Source organism: Canis lupus, chromosome 6, assembly GCF_011100685.1.
Source record: "Canis lupus familiaris isolate Mischka breed German Shepherd chromosome 6, alternate assembly UU_Cfam_GSD_1.0, whole genome shotgun sequence".
NCBI classification, from domain to species: Eukaryota; Metazoa; Chordata; class Mammalia; order Carnivora; family Canidae; genus Canis; species Canis lupus.
This window is the reverse complement of record NC_049227.1, coordinates 14,603,878-14,623,732: the sequence shown is the minus strand read 5'-3', so window position 1 is coordinate 14,623,732 and position 19,855 is coordinate 14,603,878. Positions and strand designations below refer to the sequence as shown.

At 49.3% G+C, this 19,855-nt stretch overlaps 1 protein-coding gene and 1 long non-coding RNA gene across 4 annotated transcripts in view; one reads left to right on the top strand and one right to left on the bottom strand.

Annotated features, from left to right (window-relative positions):
- Window positions 1-4,413: 4,413 nt before the first annotated feature.
- GNA12 (G protein subunit alpha 12) overlaps window positions 4,414-19,855 on the bottom strand; it is a 107,480-nt gene continuing 92,038 nt past the window's right edge. For all 3 annotated transcript variants that reach the window (XM_038539604.1, XM_038539605.1, XM_038539606.1), the window contains exons 3-4: window positions 8,539-8,589; window positions 4,414-7,237 (exon numbers count right to left, since the gene is read on the bottom strand). In XM_038539604.1, coding sequence (XP_038395532.1) covers window positions 6,668-7,237; window positions 8,539-8,589 — 621 coding nt within the window. In that variant the 3' untranslated portion in view covers window positions 4,414-6,667. The remainder of the gene's footprint in view (window positions 7,238-8,538; window positions 8,590-19,855) is intronic.
- On the top strand, window positions 5,407-18,354 carry LOC111096235. Its single transcript, XR_005360669.1, has 3 exons — window positions 5,407-5,573; window positions 15,759-15,978; window positions 18,185-18,354. It is a non-coding gene; the product is annotated as an uncharacterized LOC111096235 (long non-coding RNA).

The following is a 19,855-nucleotide window of genomic DNA, read 5'->3' as shown; positions in this document are numbered from 1 at the left end:
GCTACGCTGATTCACTGCTGGGAGGGGTTAGGAATCCTACTTATCACACTGCCTCATTTTTGTTTGTTTTTTGGTGGGGGTGACTGTTATTTCCAGTTTTATATATGCTACCTACGGCATCTTTCTACCTCGAGGCTGGAGCTCCACATTCTCACCTGGCCGCTTGCTCATCTTCCTGTGAACGCTGCACATCTGCACTTGTCAGGATGTGGATAGCGTGCTGTGGAGCCACGCTGGCCACACAGGGTGCTCCTGCCAGGGGGACCCGCACGAGAGGATGACCGGCAAGCAGGCATGGGGTCATGGAGGCAGAGGACAGTGAGGGCTTAGATCCAAGGGTGCGAGCACCCACTCACCTCACTTTTCACTGGTGGCCTTGACACATGTCAGGAGTGCCACATGCACAACGAAACCCACTTGGAGACCTTGGCTTCTGGAAAGGCACCTGCCCCGCGAAACACACACTCCAGGATCCATGCTCACATGTGCTCTTCCCTCCTAAAGATGTCATATGCTAAAAAAAAAAAAAAAAAAAAAAAAAAAAAGAAAGAAAAAGATGTCATACGCTGCAGCTGCAGGGCAGCAGGACCTGGGGTCTGGTAGAATCCAACACAATGGGAAAACAAATGCATTTAAGGCGAATTTTAGTACGTTTATAAAAATCACATTCACAAAACATGGTACACCAAGCACCGTGGCTGTAGAGTTTTTACCCTTCGCAGTATGTATTCTCACCAGGTATGTGGTATTCATAAACAGAGGCCTACCCAGCAGCACCGGGGGAGGGCTTGGCTCTACACGAACTTCCAGGGTGGTGTCTGCAGCTGAGCAGGGGGCTGCTCCTCCTGGACTTCCCTTCAGTGGAGACCCCGGAAGGGCTCCGGGCTCTGTTTCCCTAGGGAACACTGAAGCCTCAATGTCAGCAGCCTGGCCCTTTGGCGGGGTCCTCTGTGCACACTCAGCACCAAGGCCGTGCAGCGGGGCAGGTAAGGTGAGCACAGGGCCAGCCAAGATGTGGCTGGGCATGGGACACCGCACCTGGGTCAGAGGATAACCTGCCAATTTTAGTGGTTTGAATGGAGTTAAGAAAAATGACATTTGGAATGTTTTATATCAATCTGAAGATGTCCAAAGATGAATCTTTAAGATACTAGAGGTGGACAGCCTCCACAGAGATCTGTTTGAGATTCCTTCATAAGCAGGCTTGTTAAACAATCTAACAGGAGGCAGGAGGGCCTCCGTGTATGAGGCCAGTTCCTATGTGGGGTGCGGGCACGTGGGCATGTTGGGAGCACGCGTCGCCCCTAAATGCTCCTGGACCCTTGGCGGCAGGACAGTCTCTGGCCTTGGCTGTGGGTCACAAAGCGGGGCCTCCTGCAAACCTTGCTCTCAATCTTCCTTCCTGGTTGTCACTGTGATGTCCCCTGGGAGAGGTGGCCAGAACCAGGGGAGGTGGGGTTCTGCTCTTCCCCAACATCAGGGCAGCCTTACCGGATGATGTGTGGTCCATGCCGGTCAGCCCTTGGGGAAGTGCTGTTCCCACAGGGAACTCCACCTTGGCTGTGGATAGCTTGGGAGCATGCTCACTGGGGAGAAATACATCAGCTTTTAAAAACACAAAACAAAGTGAATGCACGGTTAATAAAAAGGCTCTGAAGCGACAGGCCTGGAATAACAGCCCCGTTGTCATCACAGAACAGGACCCGCTGCGTGGCCGGTCCTGCCCATCAGTGCGCCAGGTAGCCCGTCTCCTGGCCTGATAGGAAATTCGGGCTTGTTCAGGAACTCCCCAGTAGCTGCTCTTGTGTTTCACTCTGGTTCTTGTTACGAAGACATAAAACAGAGAACCCGCTGAAAGGAAAAAGTGCCTAGAAGCAGCTGGAAAATCAAGAACCTAATTTTCCAGTTGAGCCACATGCACTGTCAGCCAGGTGCAGAGTCTCCAGGTCCCTCTTGCTAAGATGCCCACAATGACATTTTGATGCTCTGCTGCTGGCTGGTAAGATCAGAGGGGGGTGAGCCGCCACAGGGCAGGGTCAGACCCCAGAGCACAGGCCCACCCCGTCCACCAGCCAGCTGGGAGAACCTGCCGCCCTGTCCCGTGGGAGAAGCACACACCCAGCCGCTGCCACACAGGGAAACCAGTCCCTAGGTCCCTAGGAACCCGCGTGTACCCAGCGGCGCCCTGCTTCTCCGTTTCCAATTAGGCAAAGCCCAGAACTCACACAAGGCAGCTCTAACAACCTGGCAGCTCCAGGCCCAGCTCAGAGGCGTCACTACCATCAGGGTTGTCAGATCCGCTGCAGGCACACACCCTCCTCCGAGGAGGGAAGCCAGGCAAGAGGAGGGGCCCGGGGAGCCACCTGTTAGGTTTTCACCTGAAGAGAACAGCAGCCGTGGGCAGATTAAATCCACCCACTTTAACACACCATCTGAACACCACGGGAGAAGCCGCTTCCAAGTCCAAGAGCCCTGACGTCCTTCCCCAGCAAAGGGTGGGAGTCAGACCTCGCAGCGGGAGTGGGGAGGCAGCAGGGGCTTCTTTGCAGCCCAGGCCTCTCTCTACCCGCAGCCACCGCCTGAGGTTCAGCCGACACCTTTCCCTGAGCTTGGGCGCCCACCAGCACACCGTGTGCCCCTAAGTGCTGACACGGCCCAGGGGCCAGCTGTTGAATCCTCTTTGTGAACCAAGGGAGCCTCCTTTCCTCGGGGGACCAACACCTTTCTTGTCAGGGCCCAGGAGTGCCTTGTGAATGGCACTCAAGCCCAGTGTCCCCACACCACCTCCCAACCAGGGCTGGCGGCCCTGGTGCCTCATCAGTGACACAAAGAACCACACATACCTGCTCCCTCCATTTCTAGGGACCGTTTCAGAACGAGGCTACCAAGGCCCATCCGACATGCCTTATGGAGAAGATGGGACCAAGAGACTAGAGATCGCCCCATGCTGGGAAAGGCTCGGCCAGAGCTCACCAGTGCATTTCCTTGAGGCAGGCTGCTGGCCACAGCGAGGGCCAGAGTTGGTGCCCGAGTGAGATCATGAAGCAGAATTCTCACCCAGCGAAGCGGAGGATCCAGCTTGGGAAAAATCCTCCAGGATCTTTGATCTGCTTCAGAGGCTCTCTGCCTGGCTGCACAAGATTACTGGGGGCTTGGGAATCCGCGTAGATCGTGCTCCTACTGCATAGGCCCTGCCTGGGTAGCTTAGCCCGCGGCCTCTGCGAAGTTCCTTGGGGGATCTGACCATGGCGTCAGAGCGGAGAATCACTGTCTTGTCCCACGTTTATGAGTGTTGAAATCGGAACCCAAGGAGCTCAGCCCACAGCCTGGAGATAACGGAGAGCATGCAGCACGCTCCTCGCTGGCGTTTCTCTAGGAGTTTGTGCCTCCTCTCACGTAAACACCCATCGCAGCACCCCACCAGGCCACGGCCGCTGGACATCACCTGCACGCCTCTTTCTGGAAAAGACCCCTGAAATGATGAACCATGCCCCTGGCTAGGAGGCCTTCATGCTACGGAGTGGCAGGTTTCTCCATCCTGTGGCTGGGAGAAGAGCCTCAGGGGCCAGGGCAGCAGAGTCCCCACCTGCCCCTCCCTCTGGCCACCTCCAGTAGTGGGGCTCATCTGCGTCAAGTGTCAATCACCAGCTCCCTCTCCTCGGGCTCCCGAACCTCAGAGCAGCGCTCGGGGCCTCGCTAACTCGCACTACGTGAGGGCAGCACACACGCACGCACACACACACACGTGCGCACCCGCACACACACGTCTCTGTGTACAAGACACTTTTATTGGCTTCTAAGCTGTGTTTCCTATGCTTTCACAGAAAGCAGTACTTGTGACAGTTCGGTGTGTTGGGCTCTGTTCAGCGCACTTTGAGAAATAAAAGCTGGTTATCAGAGAGAGAGACAGTGAACCTTCAGGGACAGTGGGGATTGGCGTTGTTGGGCTTTGAATTTTGGGGTTGGGTTTGAGAGCAGAGGGCAGATGCTAGGGAGCACCAGGAGAGCGGGGTGGTCGTCACCACAGCGGACCCTCCAGCCAGGGCGAGCAGGGAGTAAAATGTGAGCCGTGAGCCGTCCGTGCAGGCTGCGCGTCCCGGTGGGTGCCTTCATCCCAGAAGCCCTACCGAGTCCGTGTCTGCCTGGGACATCCCCAGAAAGCCCCAGTGAGAGAGTCCTCACTGATCATCTAGCGTTGAGAGTACTTTTGGATCTTGGAGTTAAAATAACTGGACTTATTTTTCTTTTATCCAAGAAGTAAAAAAAGTTACAAGAATATGAATACTGGAATCTCGGCACATCACGACACTAAACACAAAGTCTTTTGAGACCACATCTCTACAAATGGGAAAGTATTTTGGGGAAAAGGGTTCACGCATCCTTCTACATAAACAGTATAACCATGAAGAAAGATCTTATTTTGAGGAAGTTTATTGTTACATTTTGCAATAATAGATGAGGCACGACTAGCTCCTGCTTCTCCAACAACTCAATAAAAAAGACAAATAATCAAGGATAACAGTGAAATTAAAATTAAAAAATACAAAAAGCCAAAAGTTTTGGAGACAAAAACAACTACAGTCTATGTGTGGGAAAGCTGTGAATGGTTTTAGTTGAGCCTTGCAAATAGTTTTCTTTCCCCATCCCAAAGAAGCCCAGAAGGGCTCTGAGCTGGGGCCTTTACAGACCTTCCCCTCTGCCCGGTCCGGGAAGCCAGTTGTGGACCCAGGTGGTGCCTGCCCCGCTCTCTGGGCAGCTCAGTGTGCAGCCCCAGCCCTTCCCCTTGTGTGCTCCCACTCCGTGGGTTAGAGAGGCTGGAGCAGTGTGGACGCAGCCAGCTGAGCAGCCAGCTAAGCCTGGCCCAAGATGCCCCGAGCAGCATGGCCAGCGGCCTGGGCTTGGGTGGTAGCGCTCCCGCTGGTAAGCAGCAGCTTGAGGCCCCGGCCATGACTCGCAAGAAGGGCCACCACCCCATGCAGCAGGCTGTGGGCCCCTGCAGCCGCGAGAAAGGACCCCAGACTGCCCCCAGGGAGCCCACCAGGGGTGCTCCTTTTTCTTTAAGCCATGGTCATTGGCACTGACCCTGGGTCACATCCTCTGGTTTATGAGGAGCCCCAGGAAGCAGTACAAAAACAGCAACGTTTTTTTCCCAGCCAAGAAAACCAAAACCCCAACAAACATGGACACAAAGCCTTGAGCACCAAGAGCAAAAGAGAATTTCATGTTGTCTCCTCATTAGGAACACTGATAACAAGATGACTCAGGGGCAGGCTGTGCTCCCTTCCCTTGTGGGTCAGCATCTGCCACAAGATGAATGTTTATCTTGCTCGCCGGAAAGGAGCCAGGAGGAAGACGTGGAAGGGACACAAGATCGGGACAGGGTGGCCTTGGGACACGCGTTACTCGGCCACAGTCACGCTCTGAGGCCGGCTGGAGGAAGCTTTTTTTTTGGTTCTCTTTTAAATGCTGGGGGAAATTCCACCACACGGGATAGACCTTCCTAGGAGACGAATGCACAGCGGGGCCAGCTTAGGATGCAGTGTATCTGACAGCCGGGGAGACCCCGCATGAAGGTAAGTGGGCAAGTGCACGGAAGGGAGACTCGTCTGCCCACGTCCACACCCACAGGCTTGGGCAGCTTCTCCCGGACAACAGATGTGTCGGGTAGTGTTTGCCTGTGATGCGTGTGCATTAATGGAAGCAAGAGACCCTGGGAAGAATCAAGACTTGGAGCAGAGCCGAGAGCAGGGACCGGCTGTCCAAAGGCATCGGGGTGGTGGCAGTGTACAGAAGCTCTGAGAGTCTGGGCTTTCTGAAAAGTCAGTTGTGGCATTCACCAAGGCTCTACTAGGAATCCTGCCAGTTTTCAGAAGCCCCGAGAGGAAGAGGAAGCACTCTGCTACCTTCCAAAAGAAGGGAGTGCGGATGCAGCCAAGTGTAGGTGTCGGAAGAGGATGTACAGGACACAGCAGCCACCCGAAGGCTGGTGGGGAGGGAGGGCAGGTGCGTGTAACAGGCACCGAGTGCACCCACTGCCAGTGTGCTGGCTGTAGGGCATTAAGGCAAACCCACTCCCGTTCCCACCCTCTAAAGCTAGGGGCCCCTGGCCTCAGCCAGTGTGCCTGGACCAGGGTCTCTCAAGAAATTGGCACTAGGGTTTTACAAGGCAACGTGCTTGCTTTGGAGGTGGCGCGGAGACACCTGACCTCCCGCAAACCACCGTTAGGCTAAGCTCTCAGGTTCATCTGTCTCAACGGAAGACTCGCAAGTTAGAGGAAAAAGCCATCTGCAAGGCCCGCTGGTTTGTGTTGTCATTACAGAGTGCGTGTGTGTGTGCACACACCTGCCACACGCACAGGATCCTCGATTAAACTGTGTCAGAGAAGGAATACAGTTCTGTAAAGAGAGAGAAGGCTGTGCTACTAGGTATTACGAATTAATACCAAAGTGACCCCTTGGATTCTCAGTAGTTTGACTACGCCCCGGGTTCAGTAGCTCACATCCAGGTGTCCATGTCCCCGGGCCTGGGGCGTGGCGGTGTGGCCGGCGCGGCGGTACCCCTGAGCTGGGCGCTGGGGGCACGGATCCGAGAAGCCCACTCCAGGCCCAAGAGGTCTAAGCAGCAGCCACTGAGGCTGCTATGGGCAACAGTGAGGGGCGCCCTCTCTCACTGCAGCATGATGTCCTTCAGATTCTCCTGCAGGATGGTGTCCTTCACAGCATGAAACACGAAGCGGATGTTCTCCGTGTCGATGGCGGTGGTGAAATGGTGGAACAGTGGCTTGCTGCGATTCCGTCTCTTGCGGTCGAAACACTGGACCAAGTAGCGCTGGACGTCCTCCAGCCTGTGGGGGTCACCTTTGAAGTCTGGGAAGTGCTTCTTGATGCTGACGGTCTTGACCTTCTCCACCAGGAGGTCCATCTTGTTGAGGAACAGGATGATGGACACGTTGAAGAACAGCTTGTTGTTGACGATCGTCTCAAAGATGTTCATGGACTCCACCAGCCGGTTGGTGCGCCTGTCCTCCATGAGCACCTGGTCGTACTCACTGGAGGACACCATGAACAGGATCGATGTGATTCCGTCGAAGCACTGGAACCACTTCTGGCGCTGAGACCTCTGGCCACCCACGTCCACCATCTTAAAGGGGATTTTTTTAATAACGAAGTCATGTTCCACAATGCCCTTGGTGGCTTTCCGTGCCAGCAGGATGTCCTGCTTACTGGGAAAGTAATTCTGTAAAATATGGAAAAAGGGAAGAATTTAGCAGGTGAAGAAGAACATGGGAAAATAAGGATCAAGAGTCTGATGGACTTGCGTGAGAAGTTAAACCAAACACCAAAAGCAAATTTCATTTGTAAAATCAGATGCTGGCTGCGGGATGGGAAGTGAAGGTACGAAGCAGCTTGTTTCAAATGAGCAGAGGCTTGCCGGGCAGAGGCCGGTTGTTGGAATCCCCACCATCAGCCCCAGCCAGAAACCTCACTCATGTTCGTATCCACAGGAGGCTGACCACTGGTTCTGTTTCTGCCCACAGCCCCCTTTCACTTTTCTGACTTCCAGGGCGTATGCGCTCCTGAACCCTACTGTGAACTAATTTAATCGAGGTTTTGTGATGCTGGTTAGATTAAGTCTGCAGTATACTTAATATGCCATCCTTGGGAGTCTTCAGCAACCGTGGTGCTGCCCGGTTAAAACCTCCACGACTGCTGGGCACAAGCACTCAGGCAGTGGCCCCGCCAGGAACCAAATAGGGACGACAAGGCCCCTTCAGAGGGGTGCAGGGGACAGAGAAGCAATAGCAATCTGTGTGAGAGGCCCCCATGCAAGAGGAATGACCCAGCTACTTCAACAAATAAATGGAAAAGAAGGCAAGACAGACGAGAGAGAGACCTACGGACTATCCCACATTTGAATAGTGTGGCCCAGTGGTGAAGGATGAATTCCAACCACACACTCAGGAAAACATGAGTGAGACCCCCAGGCAGACCCCCAACTGAGCTGGATGTGGGTTGATATCAGGGAATGTTGCCGATTTTTTTTTTTTAAGATTTTTATTTATTTATTCATGAAAGAGAGAGAGAGAGAGGCAGAGACACAGGCAGAGGGAGAAGTCCCCGATGTGGGACTCGATGTGGAGACCTGGGATCACGCCCTGAGTCAAAGGCAGATGCTCAACCGCTGAGCCACCCAGGTGTCCCAATGTTGCCAATATCTTAGGAGCTACGACAGCATCATGGTCAGGACTCTGGAGCCCCATCATTGGTGAAATCCCTCACCTGAGTTTGTTCTTGTGCTTGTCTGGGTTTCCTGGAATAAGAAGTTCCAGGAAATCCTCTGTTCACTAAAGAGTCCCTGTGTCCTCTGTGGTAGTCAGGGCGGGAATGTGAGGAGGAGGACATGCCCATGCTGCACCCTGACACAGTCTGGAGTGGACAGGGACGGTGTGCACGTTCACGTCACAGGGGCTGCTCTGACCTCCATGCATGCGCTCCTTAACCCTGGCTCACGGTTCTCGGGGTGGCGTCTGTACTCACCAGCTGGCCGATCCGGTCCAAGTTATCCAGAAAGTACTTCACCGATTCACCCTGTCACAGAGGAAAAATATGCACGACTCAGTCTTAGTGGAGAACCCTGATCTGGCCACCAGCAGATCATAATAGAATCGTATGAGTGGTATTTCACATCTGTATAAACGGGAAGGCAAAGGGACCACGAGCATCAGGAATTGTTAAAACTTAAAAACACAGTTGAGAGAATTTTTTTTTTTTTTGAGAGAATTTTTAAATGCAGTTTCTCTAGCTGTGGCCCCAAGATTCAAACTCAGACTGTTTTCAAAGCACCCCTGCATGACTCAGGTGACGGGCAGGGAGCTGGCCCCGCTGACTGGGCTGGCTGGCTCCAGAGCTGGAATGTTACATTGGGAGCCTCTGAGCAGTCCTGCTTGGACAGACGTGGCCCTGGGCTCTGCAGACGTGGTCTCTAAGGAGGGCGAATCTTCAAGAATAGGCATGTGACAAACACCTTCCAGTTTCTGGATGTGGGCCTAACATTCCACCGTTACTGCCCACATTCCTAAGACCTGATTGGTAGGTAGCCTAGAATCAGGAGAAGCTTCAGTCGGGATTCTTTTTTTTTTTTTTTAAAGATTTTATTTATTTATTCATGAGAGACACACAGAGAGAGGCAGAGACACAGGCAGAGGGAGAAGCAGGCTCCATGCAGGGAGCCTGATGTGGGACTCGGGATCACACCCTGGGCCAAAGGCAGACGCTCGCTCAACTGCTGAGCCACCTGAGGATCCGGATTCAGTCGGGATTCTTGAGGCAGGAAAGCCAATTCTTCACCCCCCGGACATTCTCTGCACTGAATGTTGATTCAAGGCGGTTCTCCAGCCCTTTGAGAAGCGTCTGGAGGGCGTTGAAACGCTCATGGGAGTGGGCTGAATAGAGGGTAAGCACACGGGTGTGGCGGTCTTCCCTCCAGAAGCGGAATGCAATTTACCAGGACGTGCTGGACCGCATGCGCTCGTTACACAGCCCTGGGGACAGTCCCCTTGGACAAGCCCACATCCGGGGCAGGTGCCCAATGTGAGCCCTCCCCCAAGGGGTCTCCTACTCCAGGCCCAAAGGAAGAAACTAAGGAGTCAACTTCCTTCAGCGGAATCAGCCTTCCGTGTTACGATGATAGCTTCTGGAGGACTTAGAAGAGAGCATTTTTAAGGGCGACAGAGGCATTCCACACATTCTAGCACAGAGGAGGGTGAGTTTTCCTCTGGAACATCAGGGTGAGCTGGGTGCGCAGCCTGCCTTCTGCCCTGGGGACATCCGGGTGGGAGAGGTGGCACCCCAGTCTCTGCCACTCCACCCCCTCTGACACCAGCCTGGGTGTGGGGACAGCCGTCTCTGCAGACAGTGAACCCACCTGACCCACCTGATTTGGGACTGCTCCTCCCCCATAACCCTGTCTCTCGCCACCCCCCCACTGCCTCCCACTGGGGGGCTCTGCAGGTGAAGGAGAGCCTATGAAGACTCCAGCAGGATCTGCCTGCCTGCCACCGTGTCCATGCACCGGAGGCCAGTTGGTGGTGGCCAGGTGGCAGCCTGGGCCACCCTGGGCCACTCTGAGGCACACGGTGGCGGTACCAGGTAAAAAGAAACTGGAAAATGCTCCCCTACCAGGGGTCTCGGTTTGGCTGGGCATCAAGTCACAGCAAGGCAGATGCCCCAGCCAATGTTCTGTCCCCAAGGCATGACAACTGTCCTGGGGAGACACTGAGACATGAGTGCTCACCCCAATGGCACAGGTGTGAAAGGGAAAGTGCCCCTAGAGAATATAATAAGCACGAACTAAGTGTAAGGTATGAAAAAGCAAGTCTGAATGGAAATACCCCCGGTGAGCCTGAAGTCAGGGTCACCCCAGCTGCTCTCTGAACACCACCATCCTTTCACTCCTTCAAGGCTACAAGGTTTATCTAAGACTCTCTGCCACTCCACACGACCGGTGGCCTGCGTGCTCTCTGAGCAGGGGGCGGTGGACGAGGAGGGTATGGTACCCAGTTTCATGCCAGGCCTGCCTCTTCTTCTGGGCGCTAACTCTCAGGTCCATGTGAGGGCTGCTCTGGAGCTGTCCATCCACAGAGCTCTCCATCATGGGGAGAAAGGGGAGGAGGGAAGAGAATCAGCGTGTTCAAACAAGCAAGGAGTCGCTGAGCTCCATGCTCTGTGGCCCCACCGGGCTGAGTGGGAACCACGGTCTGGACACTGGTTTAACTGCCAGGGACTGAATTGTGCACCATCGGATTCCACACAGCCTAGGGAACAATCATTTGCATGGGCTTCAAGGTTCCCAGAGCACCCACTCATTAAAACATCCATTCTGATAGATTTCCAACACTACGGGGATGGAGTCATATCTTCGGAGAGATGGCAAGGGGCAGGAGCTGATGTGCCACCGTGGAATTAACCACTTGGCACCTGCTACAGACAGACTGTGCTTCCACCTCCCCATCACGTGCTGAAACCCAGCCCCCAGTGCCATGGCATTGGGCAGAGGGGCCCCGTGAATGGGGTCAGTGCCCTTGTAAAAGAGACCCGGAGCACTGGCTCCTGCCGCTTGTCTCATGAGGACACAGTGAGAAGACACTGTTCGTGAACCAGGAGCCGGACTGAATCTGTGGTCACCCTGACCTCTGGCTTTCCAACTTCCAGAACATTTCTCACAACCGCAGGCTAGCTATGTCTGTCAGCAGCCTAAATGGATCAAGACGGCACCTTTACAAAAAGAGTCTCATGTGTGACAGAACAGTCCCAGGGTCCTCTTGATGCCACTGCAGTCATGTGGTCTGATGAGAAAGAGTACACGAGAAATGGGCATTTTATAACACTCCTTGATCTGAAAATCTAAGTCACTTTTATTTTTATTTTTTTTTTAAGATTTTATTGATCTATTCATGAGACACACAGAGAGAGAGGCAGAGACATAGGCAGAGGGAGAAGCAGGCTCCACGCAGGGAGCCCGATGGGGGACTCGATCCTGGGTCTCTAGGATCAGGCCCTGGGCCAGAGGCAGATGCTCAACCACTGAGCCACCCAGGTGTCCCTAAATCACTTTAATAACACCAATGGATTCACGGAGTAGACAAGGCACAGATCTGCAAAGTTGTGCTCAGAGGCTACCAGGCACATGCTTGACATCACACTGCCTCTCTGACCCAACTCCTAGCAAGATATGCATTTTTATTACCAGCAGCTGGACGTGTATGGGGGGGTGTTGGTGATGGAGAAGGGGGGGTGGGCAGTTTCAAGCAGCAGCGGGTCTTTTTGGAGCACTTGCAGCTGTGTCACAGAGTGGCAAATGTGGCTGGAAGACATCACACCCACAGAGAATGAGGCTCATGGCAAGTGAACTCTATTCCTCACGACATCTTCCCTGGGAGCAACCATTACCCACCCCTGCCTCGGATGAATCACATGTAGTGGGCTTGCTGCTGCTTTGAAATTTCCATCACCAAATCACCAGACATACCCCACCCCGTCCCTGCATCATGAACCAGCCCCGTCGGTGGACATGGGCTGACCATGTGCTCCTCATTCAGCTAATTCAAGACCGCCACAGAACAGACTGGGTTCTTTCAACAGTGCACAAGACCAAGCAGTCAAGATCAATGCTGCAGGTGGACTGGTCACACCTGCCTCCCTGCCAGTGGTGTGCCCCCATTCTCCTGCATCCTTGTTCAGTTGCTGGTATGTCCTGCCAGTGGCTCAGGTGGACGGGTATTAGTGAGGTGAGTGCATGAGAAGCGCCTGCTGGGTAAGAAACACTGACAAAGCTGGCATGCAGGTGGGGTCCGAAGCCATCAAGGGACGGTGGCTCCAAGGATCTCCACCTGGGGCCGTGCTTTTCAGTTTGAAATCCTATCTGTGTGCACAGGAGCATTCTTATAGTTCCTGGTCCTAGGGACACTGATTTTTATATTTTATTTAAAAAAAAATGTTTTTTTTTTTTTAAGATTTTATTTTTTTATTCATAGACACAGAGAGTGGGGCAGAGACACAGGCAGAGGGAGAAGCAGGCTCTCTGCAGGAAGCCAGATGTGGGACTCGATCCCGGGTCTCCAGGATCACACCCCAGGCTGCAGGCGGCGCCAAACCGCTGTGCCACCGGGGCTGCCCTGTTTTTAAAAATATTTTTTAAAGATTTTAAATTTATTTATTCATGAGAGACACACACATACACACACACACAGAGAGAGAGAGAGAGAGAGAGAGGCAGAGACACAGGCAGAGGGAGAAGCAGGCTCCATGCACCGGGAGCCCGACATGGGATTCGATCCCAGGTCTCCAGGATCGCGCCCTGGGCCAAAGGCAGGCACTAAACCGCTGCGCCACCTAGGGATCCCCCTGATTTTTATATTTTAAAATGCCGTCAGTTGTGCTGGGATAGAGACACAGGGCTGGTCAATGGTGAGCTAGAGGACTTGGAAGTTTACTCATTTAAACGTAACAAATTACAAATACAAATTTTAAAACTGTTGTATATAAAAAACGACAACAAAGTATTCCAAAGGTCAAATTTTCATTTTCATTATTTACTATCAAATTTAGGACTTAACTTCGGCTTAATAGAGATGCTAACCAAACAACATGTTTGAATAGAGAACTACAAATACTTAAAAAAAAGATCTAATCCCCAAGAGGAGAAACCCTCATTGTGAATTCAGGCTTTGCCAATACCTAGGACATTTCACTGGGGTCTTGGGAGAATAAATGATATCAAAGCTCTGAGAGTGTTCTGGAAAAAGATAAAGCACCATATTAATACACATCATAGAAACAGAGATCCTCAAATTTTAATCTGGTGCCTATAAATCATCTGTTGCTAATTTATAACCCTAAAATATTAGGGACAAGGTTCAGTGTAGCACCTCTACCATATCAAAAGCCCCAGATGGGGACACCTGGGTGGCTCAGTGGTTTAGCATCTGCCTTTGGCCCAGAGTATGATCCTGGGGTCCCGGGATCAAGTCCCACATTGAACTTCTGCAGGGAGCCCACTTCTCCCTCTGCCTGCGTCTGCCTTTCTCTCCCTGTGTCTTTCATGGATAAGTAAATAAAAATCTTAAAAAAAAAAAAAAAGCCCCAGATGAACCCAGCTGTCCACAGACAGAAGGAAGGCTGGATGGACCAAGCCCATTATCTTCACGCTGGGAGTCACATGCAGCTGTGGAGAGTGGATGGCTGACACACGGCCATGTGAGAAAAGGCAGGTGCAAAATAGGAAGGCTCCTTGTGTGTAATTGGAATGGTGGGGAAATGAAGACAGTTACTATTTGCTTATATTTAAGAAAGGAGACAGAAAGATAAATCAGCAACAGATAGAAATGATGCAGGATAGGGGAAGGGAGAACAGGGCAGGAGGCACAAGGGCAGAAGCTAGATGTCTCTGAATGGATTTTGACTTTGGAACCATGTAGGTATCTTGCATAATTAAAAACAAAATTTATTTAAAATATCAACCCCTCAAAATGGAAACCAAACTACAACCAATGAACCTACCAGTGTGTCAAGGGTGGGTAGAGCCTTGGGACTTCTGCCCCAGAATATGCAAGTGTGGAGGAAGCTGGCCCAAGGCATGCTCACAAGGACCGCCTTGCTATATAGGTGTGCCCATACTTGTGAAATCCCCATATCCCAGCTCTGAGTCCCTCACCCCAGTTCCCAGGGACAGCTGCCTCTTCCCATCTATGACTAAGACCTCAGGGAGGGCAGCCCTGGTGGCTCAGTGGTTCAGCGCCACCTTCAGCCCGGGTCATGATCCTGGAGACCTGGGATCGAGTCCCGCATTGGGCTCCCTGCATGGAGTCTGCTTCTCCCTCTGCCTGTGTCTCTGCCTCTCTCTCTGTGTCTCTCATGAATAAATAAATAAAATCTTATAAAAAAAAAGAAAAAAGACCTCAGGGGAAGGTCCAGAGTGGGCACTCTAGAGTGCCAAGTCCCCTCTCATCTAGGATTTTTCTTTTTCTTCAACGGAGGTAAAATTCACATAACAAAAAAATTAACCATTTTAAAGTATATATAGGGGTGTCTGGCTAGCTCAGTCAGCAGAGTATGAGACTCTTGATCTTGGGGTTGTGGTTCAAGCCCCCAATGGGTGTAGAGATTACTTAAATCAATAAAATCTAAAAAAATAAAATCTTAAAGTGTATAACACAGTGGCATGTAGTGTATTACATGGATGTGCAATCACCAGCTTTACCTTGTTTGAAAACTGTTCACCCTGCTGTCACCCCCAAAGGCAATTATGCGCCCACCAGCTTTCCGTTTCCCTGGGTTTGCCTGTATCTTGCATGTTTCATATAAATGGTCTGGCTTAGTCCACTTGGCATCATGCTGTCAAGGTTCACCCATGTCGTGGCAGATGTGAGGGCTCTATTTCTTTCTATAGCTGAGTAATATCCCAATGCATGGACGCACCATACAGTGTTTATTCATTTGTCAGTGGATGGGCATCTGGACTGCCTCCAGCATTGGGCTACTGTTAGGAATATTCATGCAAAAGTTTTCATTTGAACACCTGTTTTCAATCCTTTTGGGCATATAATACACCTAGTAGTGGAATTTCTGGGTCATATGGCAATTCTATATTTAATTTTCTGAGAAACCACCACACTGTGCTCCACGGTAACTACACCCATGTGCATCTACATCAGCAGAGATGAGAAGGTTTCCCGTCCCCACTGGCACTTGTAAACCCCTATGTGTTTAACTGTAGCCACACTAGTGGGTGTGAAGTAGCATCTCACTGGCATCTTATCTGGGTTTTAAGGTGCTGCTGTCTGTACATCATGAACTTGTGGGTATAGGAATAGCCATTAGGCTCATTCCTGAGACACTTCTGCAAGTTTAGTGGTACAAATTCCAATTTCAGCCCTTAATAATCACAGATTAAGATTCTTCAATTGTATCACAGAGACTACCACAGAAAAATGAGCTAGAAAGAAATTCCAGAACATGATTTTAGACATTTTTCTCCTCCAGATAATCAAGCACCTACATCATAGGGGGAGGGGAGCATGGGTGGGGTGGGGAGGGAGAGGGCTCAGCCAGTTCCTAAAGGTATCCACCACAGGATCCCCCCTTCTTGGTCCCACACGTAAAGAACTTAAAAGTTGTCACTCCAGTCCTCACAAGACAAAAGCTGAAGAAGTTGAAAACCAACAACCCTTCTTAGATCCATCTTTGATTTGTTGTTACAGGGCCAACCACTGCCCCCACCTGGGAGAAGCAGGTGAATACAAAGACTTACAGTTTACTGGGGACAGAAGACGTGGCTGGAGCCAGCAATGGATGCATTATGCCGGACTTTCACCAGAAAATGACAATGCCCACTAAAAGGCAAAAATCATAGCCTGAAGAGATGAAGCAAGCATCAGAGCCAGACTCAGATATGGCAGAGGTTTTGGAATTAACAGATTGGTAATTTAAAATAATATGATTCATATGCTAAGGGTTCTAGTGCAGAAAGTGCACAACATGCAAGAACAGATGGGAAATGTAAGCAAGGAGAGGGAAACTCCATGTGTCACATGGAAATAATACTAGAAACCAAGAAAAAAAAATCACAAAGTACGTTAGAAAATATTTGGGAGGCTCCTGGGTGGCTCAGTCAGTTAAGTGTCTACTTGGATTCAGGTCATGATCTCAGAATCCTGGGATTGAGCCCCGAATCCAGCTCTGTGCTCAGTGGGGAGTCTGCTTGATTCTCTCTCCTTCTACCTCAGCCTCTCCCCCAGCCCCTGTCCGCTCTCTCTCTCAAATAAATAAATAAAATCTTAAAAAAATTTTTTTCAGATGTGTTAATTAGGGAGAAATCTATACTTCTAAATGTTTATATTAGTGATGTATGGAAGTGCTGAATCACAACATTGTACATCTGAAACTAAAATAACACTGTATGTTAACTATACTGCAATTAAAATTTAAAAATAAATGTTTATATTAGAAAAGAAAAATAATCCAAAATCATTGACTTAAGTTTCTTTCTCAAAGAGCTTAAAAAGAAAGAGCAAAGAAAACCCAAGGTGAGTAGAAGGAAGGAAATAATAAAGACCACATATCACTGAAATAGGAAATGGACACATAATGAAAAAAATTAATGAGGCCAAACGTTAGTTCTTCAAAAAGGCCAACGAAATGTATAATGTCTTAGCCCCGTAAACCAGTAAGAACAAGGGGAATCACGAGCATCAGCAATGAAACAGGAGTTACACTATAGACCCTAAAGACATTACAGAGATACTAGGAGAACATTATGAACAACTTCATGCTAACAAACTGGACTTCTTAGATGAAATAGACAAAATGCCTTAAAAATTTTTATTTACTAACAGTGAAAATCTGAATAGAACTATATTTACTTTAAAAAAACCCTGAATTTGTTAAAAAACAAAGCTGAATTTGTTATAAAAAATGTTTCCCAAAAGAAAAAACTAAGCCCAATGGTTTCATTGGTGAATTCTATCAAACACTCAAAAAAAGAAGTAACACTAATCTTATATAAACTTTTAAAGAAAACCAAAGAGGAAGAACACTTACTCATGCTTTTTATGAGGCCAGCAAAAACTTTTTTTTTTTTAAGACTTTATTTATTCATGAGACACACAGAGAGAGGCAGAGACATAGGCAGAGGCAGAAGCAGGCTTCTCACAGGGAGCCCGATGAGGGACTTGATCCCAGGACCCCGGGATCACACCCTGAGCCAAAGGCAGACACTCAACCACTGAGCCACCCAGGTGCCCCCCACCAGGCACAACCCTTGATACCAGAACTGACAAGCATTACCAAAAAAGCAAAACTACAGACCAAAGTCTTGTATAGACACAGTATTCTTCACAAAACATCAGCAAATTGTGGTATTGTGATTTATGATAAGAAATGTATATTTGGTCTTCATCTCCTGGCAGGCAGGGCTCCTAAAAGCCATGGGATTTTCCTAAGTGATAAAGAGATAAAAGTATCTTTTGTAATTCATAACAAGCTTCTTTCAACCTCACCTGAGTTTGTATTAATGAGGTGATTTTTGGAAAGCTCCTACAGTTAGGGGCTGGTCCCCAGAGGAACAAACCATGATTAGAAGGTTGGAACTTTCAGCTTCACCCCTGACCACCAGGGAAATGGCAGGGGCTGGAGGTTGAATCAATTGCCAAATAGCCAATGATTAATCAATCATTCCTATGTAATGAAGCCTCCTATAAAAATCCCCAAACTACAGGGTTTAGAGAGCTTCTAGATTGTTCAACAAAAATGTATCCCTTTTTGGGAGGGCAGTGTACCCCAATTCCAAGGGACAAAAGCCCCTGTGCTTGGCACCCTTCAGGAATGGCACTACCCTATGCATCTCTTATTATTTTTTTGATTTTTTAAATTTATTTTTAAAAGATTTTATTTATCTATTCATGAGAGACACACAGAGAGAGGCAGAGATATAGGCAGAGGGAGAAACAGGCTCCCTGCAAGGAGCCCGATGTGAGATTTGATCCTGGATCCCAGGATCACACCCTGAGCCAAAGGCAGGATGCTCAACTGCTGAACCACCACCCAGGTGTCCCACCCTATGTACCTCTTTGGCTATTCCTTTGGATCTTTTTTTTTTTTTTTAATATCTTATTTATTTATTTGACAGAGAGAGAGAGAAAGAGAGAGCGCGTGCGTGTGAGTGAATGCACAAAAACAGAGGGAGAAGAAGCAGGCTCCCTGGTGAGCAGGAAACCCAATGTGGGGCTCAATCCCAGGACCCTGAGACCACAATCTGAGCTGAAGGCAGAAGCTTAACCAACTGATCCACCCAGGCACCCCCATTTGTATTCTTTAATAGCCTTTGTAATAAACCAGTAATCTAGTAAGTAAACTGTCTTCTTGAGTTCTGTGAACCACTCGAACAAATTAATCAAACCCGAGGAGGGAGTTGTAGAAACCTCTGATTTATAGTTCATGTTAGGAGGCCTAGCCAGTACAAGAAAAGCAAAAAATCTAGTAAACAAATGAAGGCGTAAGATCAGAAAGCAAGAAATAAAACTGTGCAGATTGCATAACTGGTTGCATATAAAATCCTAAGGAATCTATAAAAAAAGTAACAATAGAACCAATAAGTGAGTCTAGCAAATTTACAAGATACAAGGTCAATATACCAAAATCAAGTGTATTTTTAAATATTTGCAATAAACAACTGGAATATAAAATCTGAAGGAAGCAATTCTACTTAACACTAAGAAACATGATATATTTAGGAATAATTTGTTTTGCTACATATTTTGTATTTTGACATAATTTTGGATACACAGAAAATTGCAAAAATAGTAGAGATCTGTGTACCTGTCACCCCATCTCCCTCAATGATTACATGTTATAGTACAGTATCAAAACCAGGGAACTGACATTGGTACAGTGTGTGTGTTCAGTTCTATGCACTTTATCACATCCCTAAATTTGTGTCATTAGTGTCCCCTCCACAACAGGGGGAGAAGTGATTTGTGAACACAAAGATCTGCCCCCAGACATCCCTATAGTCACCTACCCTCTTTCCTGACATCGCTAATTCCTGGCAGCTGCTAACCTCCCTGCCACTCTATAGTCACAGACGCGTTTTCCATCACATAGTTTCATTTCAGAATGTACCCTGAATGGAATCATACACCAAGTGACCTTTTAAAGTTGTTTTTTTCAGTCAGCAGAATGTCTTGAGGTCCAACCAGTTGTGTGTTATCAATAGTTTGTTCCTTTTTATTGCTGAGTAGTCTCCAATGAAAGAGATGCACCGTGGCTTCTTTGGCAACATTCACCCATCTGGAGACATCCTGGCTGTGGCCGTATTTTGGCTAGTACAGATAAAGCTCCCATCAACATTTGTGTATGGGTTCTGGGTGGACACAGTTTCCATTTCTCTGGGTAAGTGCACGGGAGTGGGCTGGCTGATCACATGGTTCAGTACATATTTAGGGTTTTGAAGAAACTCAGAGGCTATATAATCCAGGACGGTTGTGCCATTTTACATTCCTGCTAGCAATGTGGGAGAGACCGGATTTCTCTGCATCCTTCCCACCTTTGGTATGGCTCCCAGTTTTGCTTTTCTAACTTCTAATATGTATCTCAGCATGGTTTTGCATTTCCCCTAATTTGCACTGCCCCAATGGCTAGTGATGTTGAGCATCATTCCACGTACTTACATGCCACATGCACATCCCTCTTGGGTGAGATCTCTTCATATCTTTTGCTTATTTTCTAGCTGGACTGTTTATTACTTTTGAGTCTCAGGAATTCTTTACGTATTATAGAGAGGAGTCCTTGGTTAGATCTG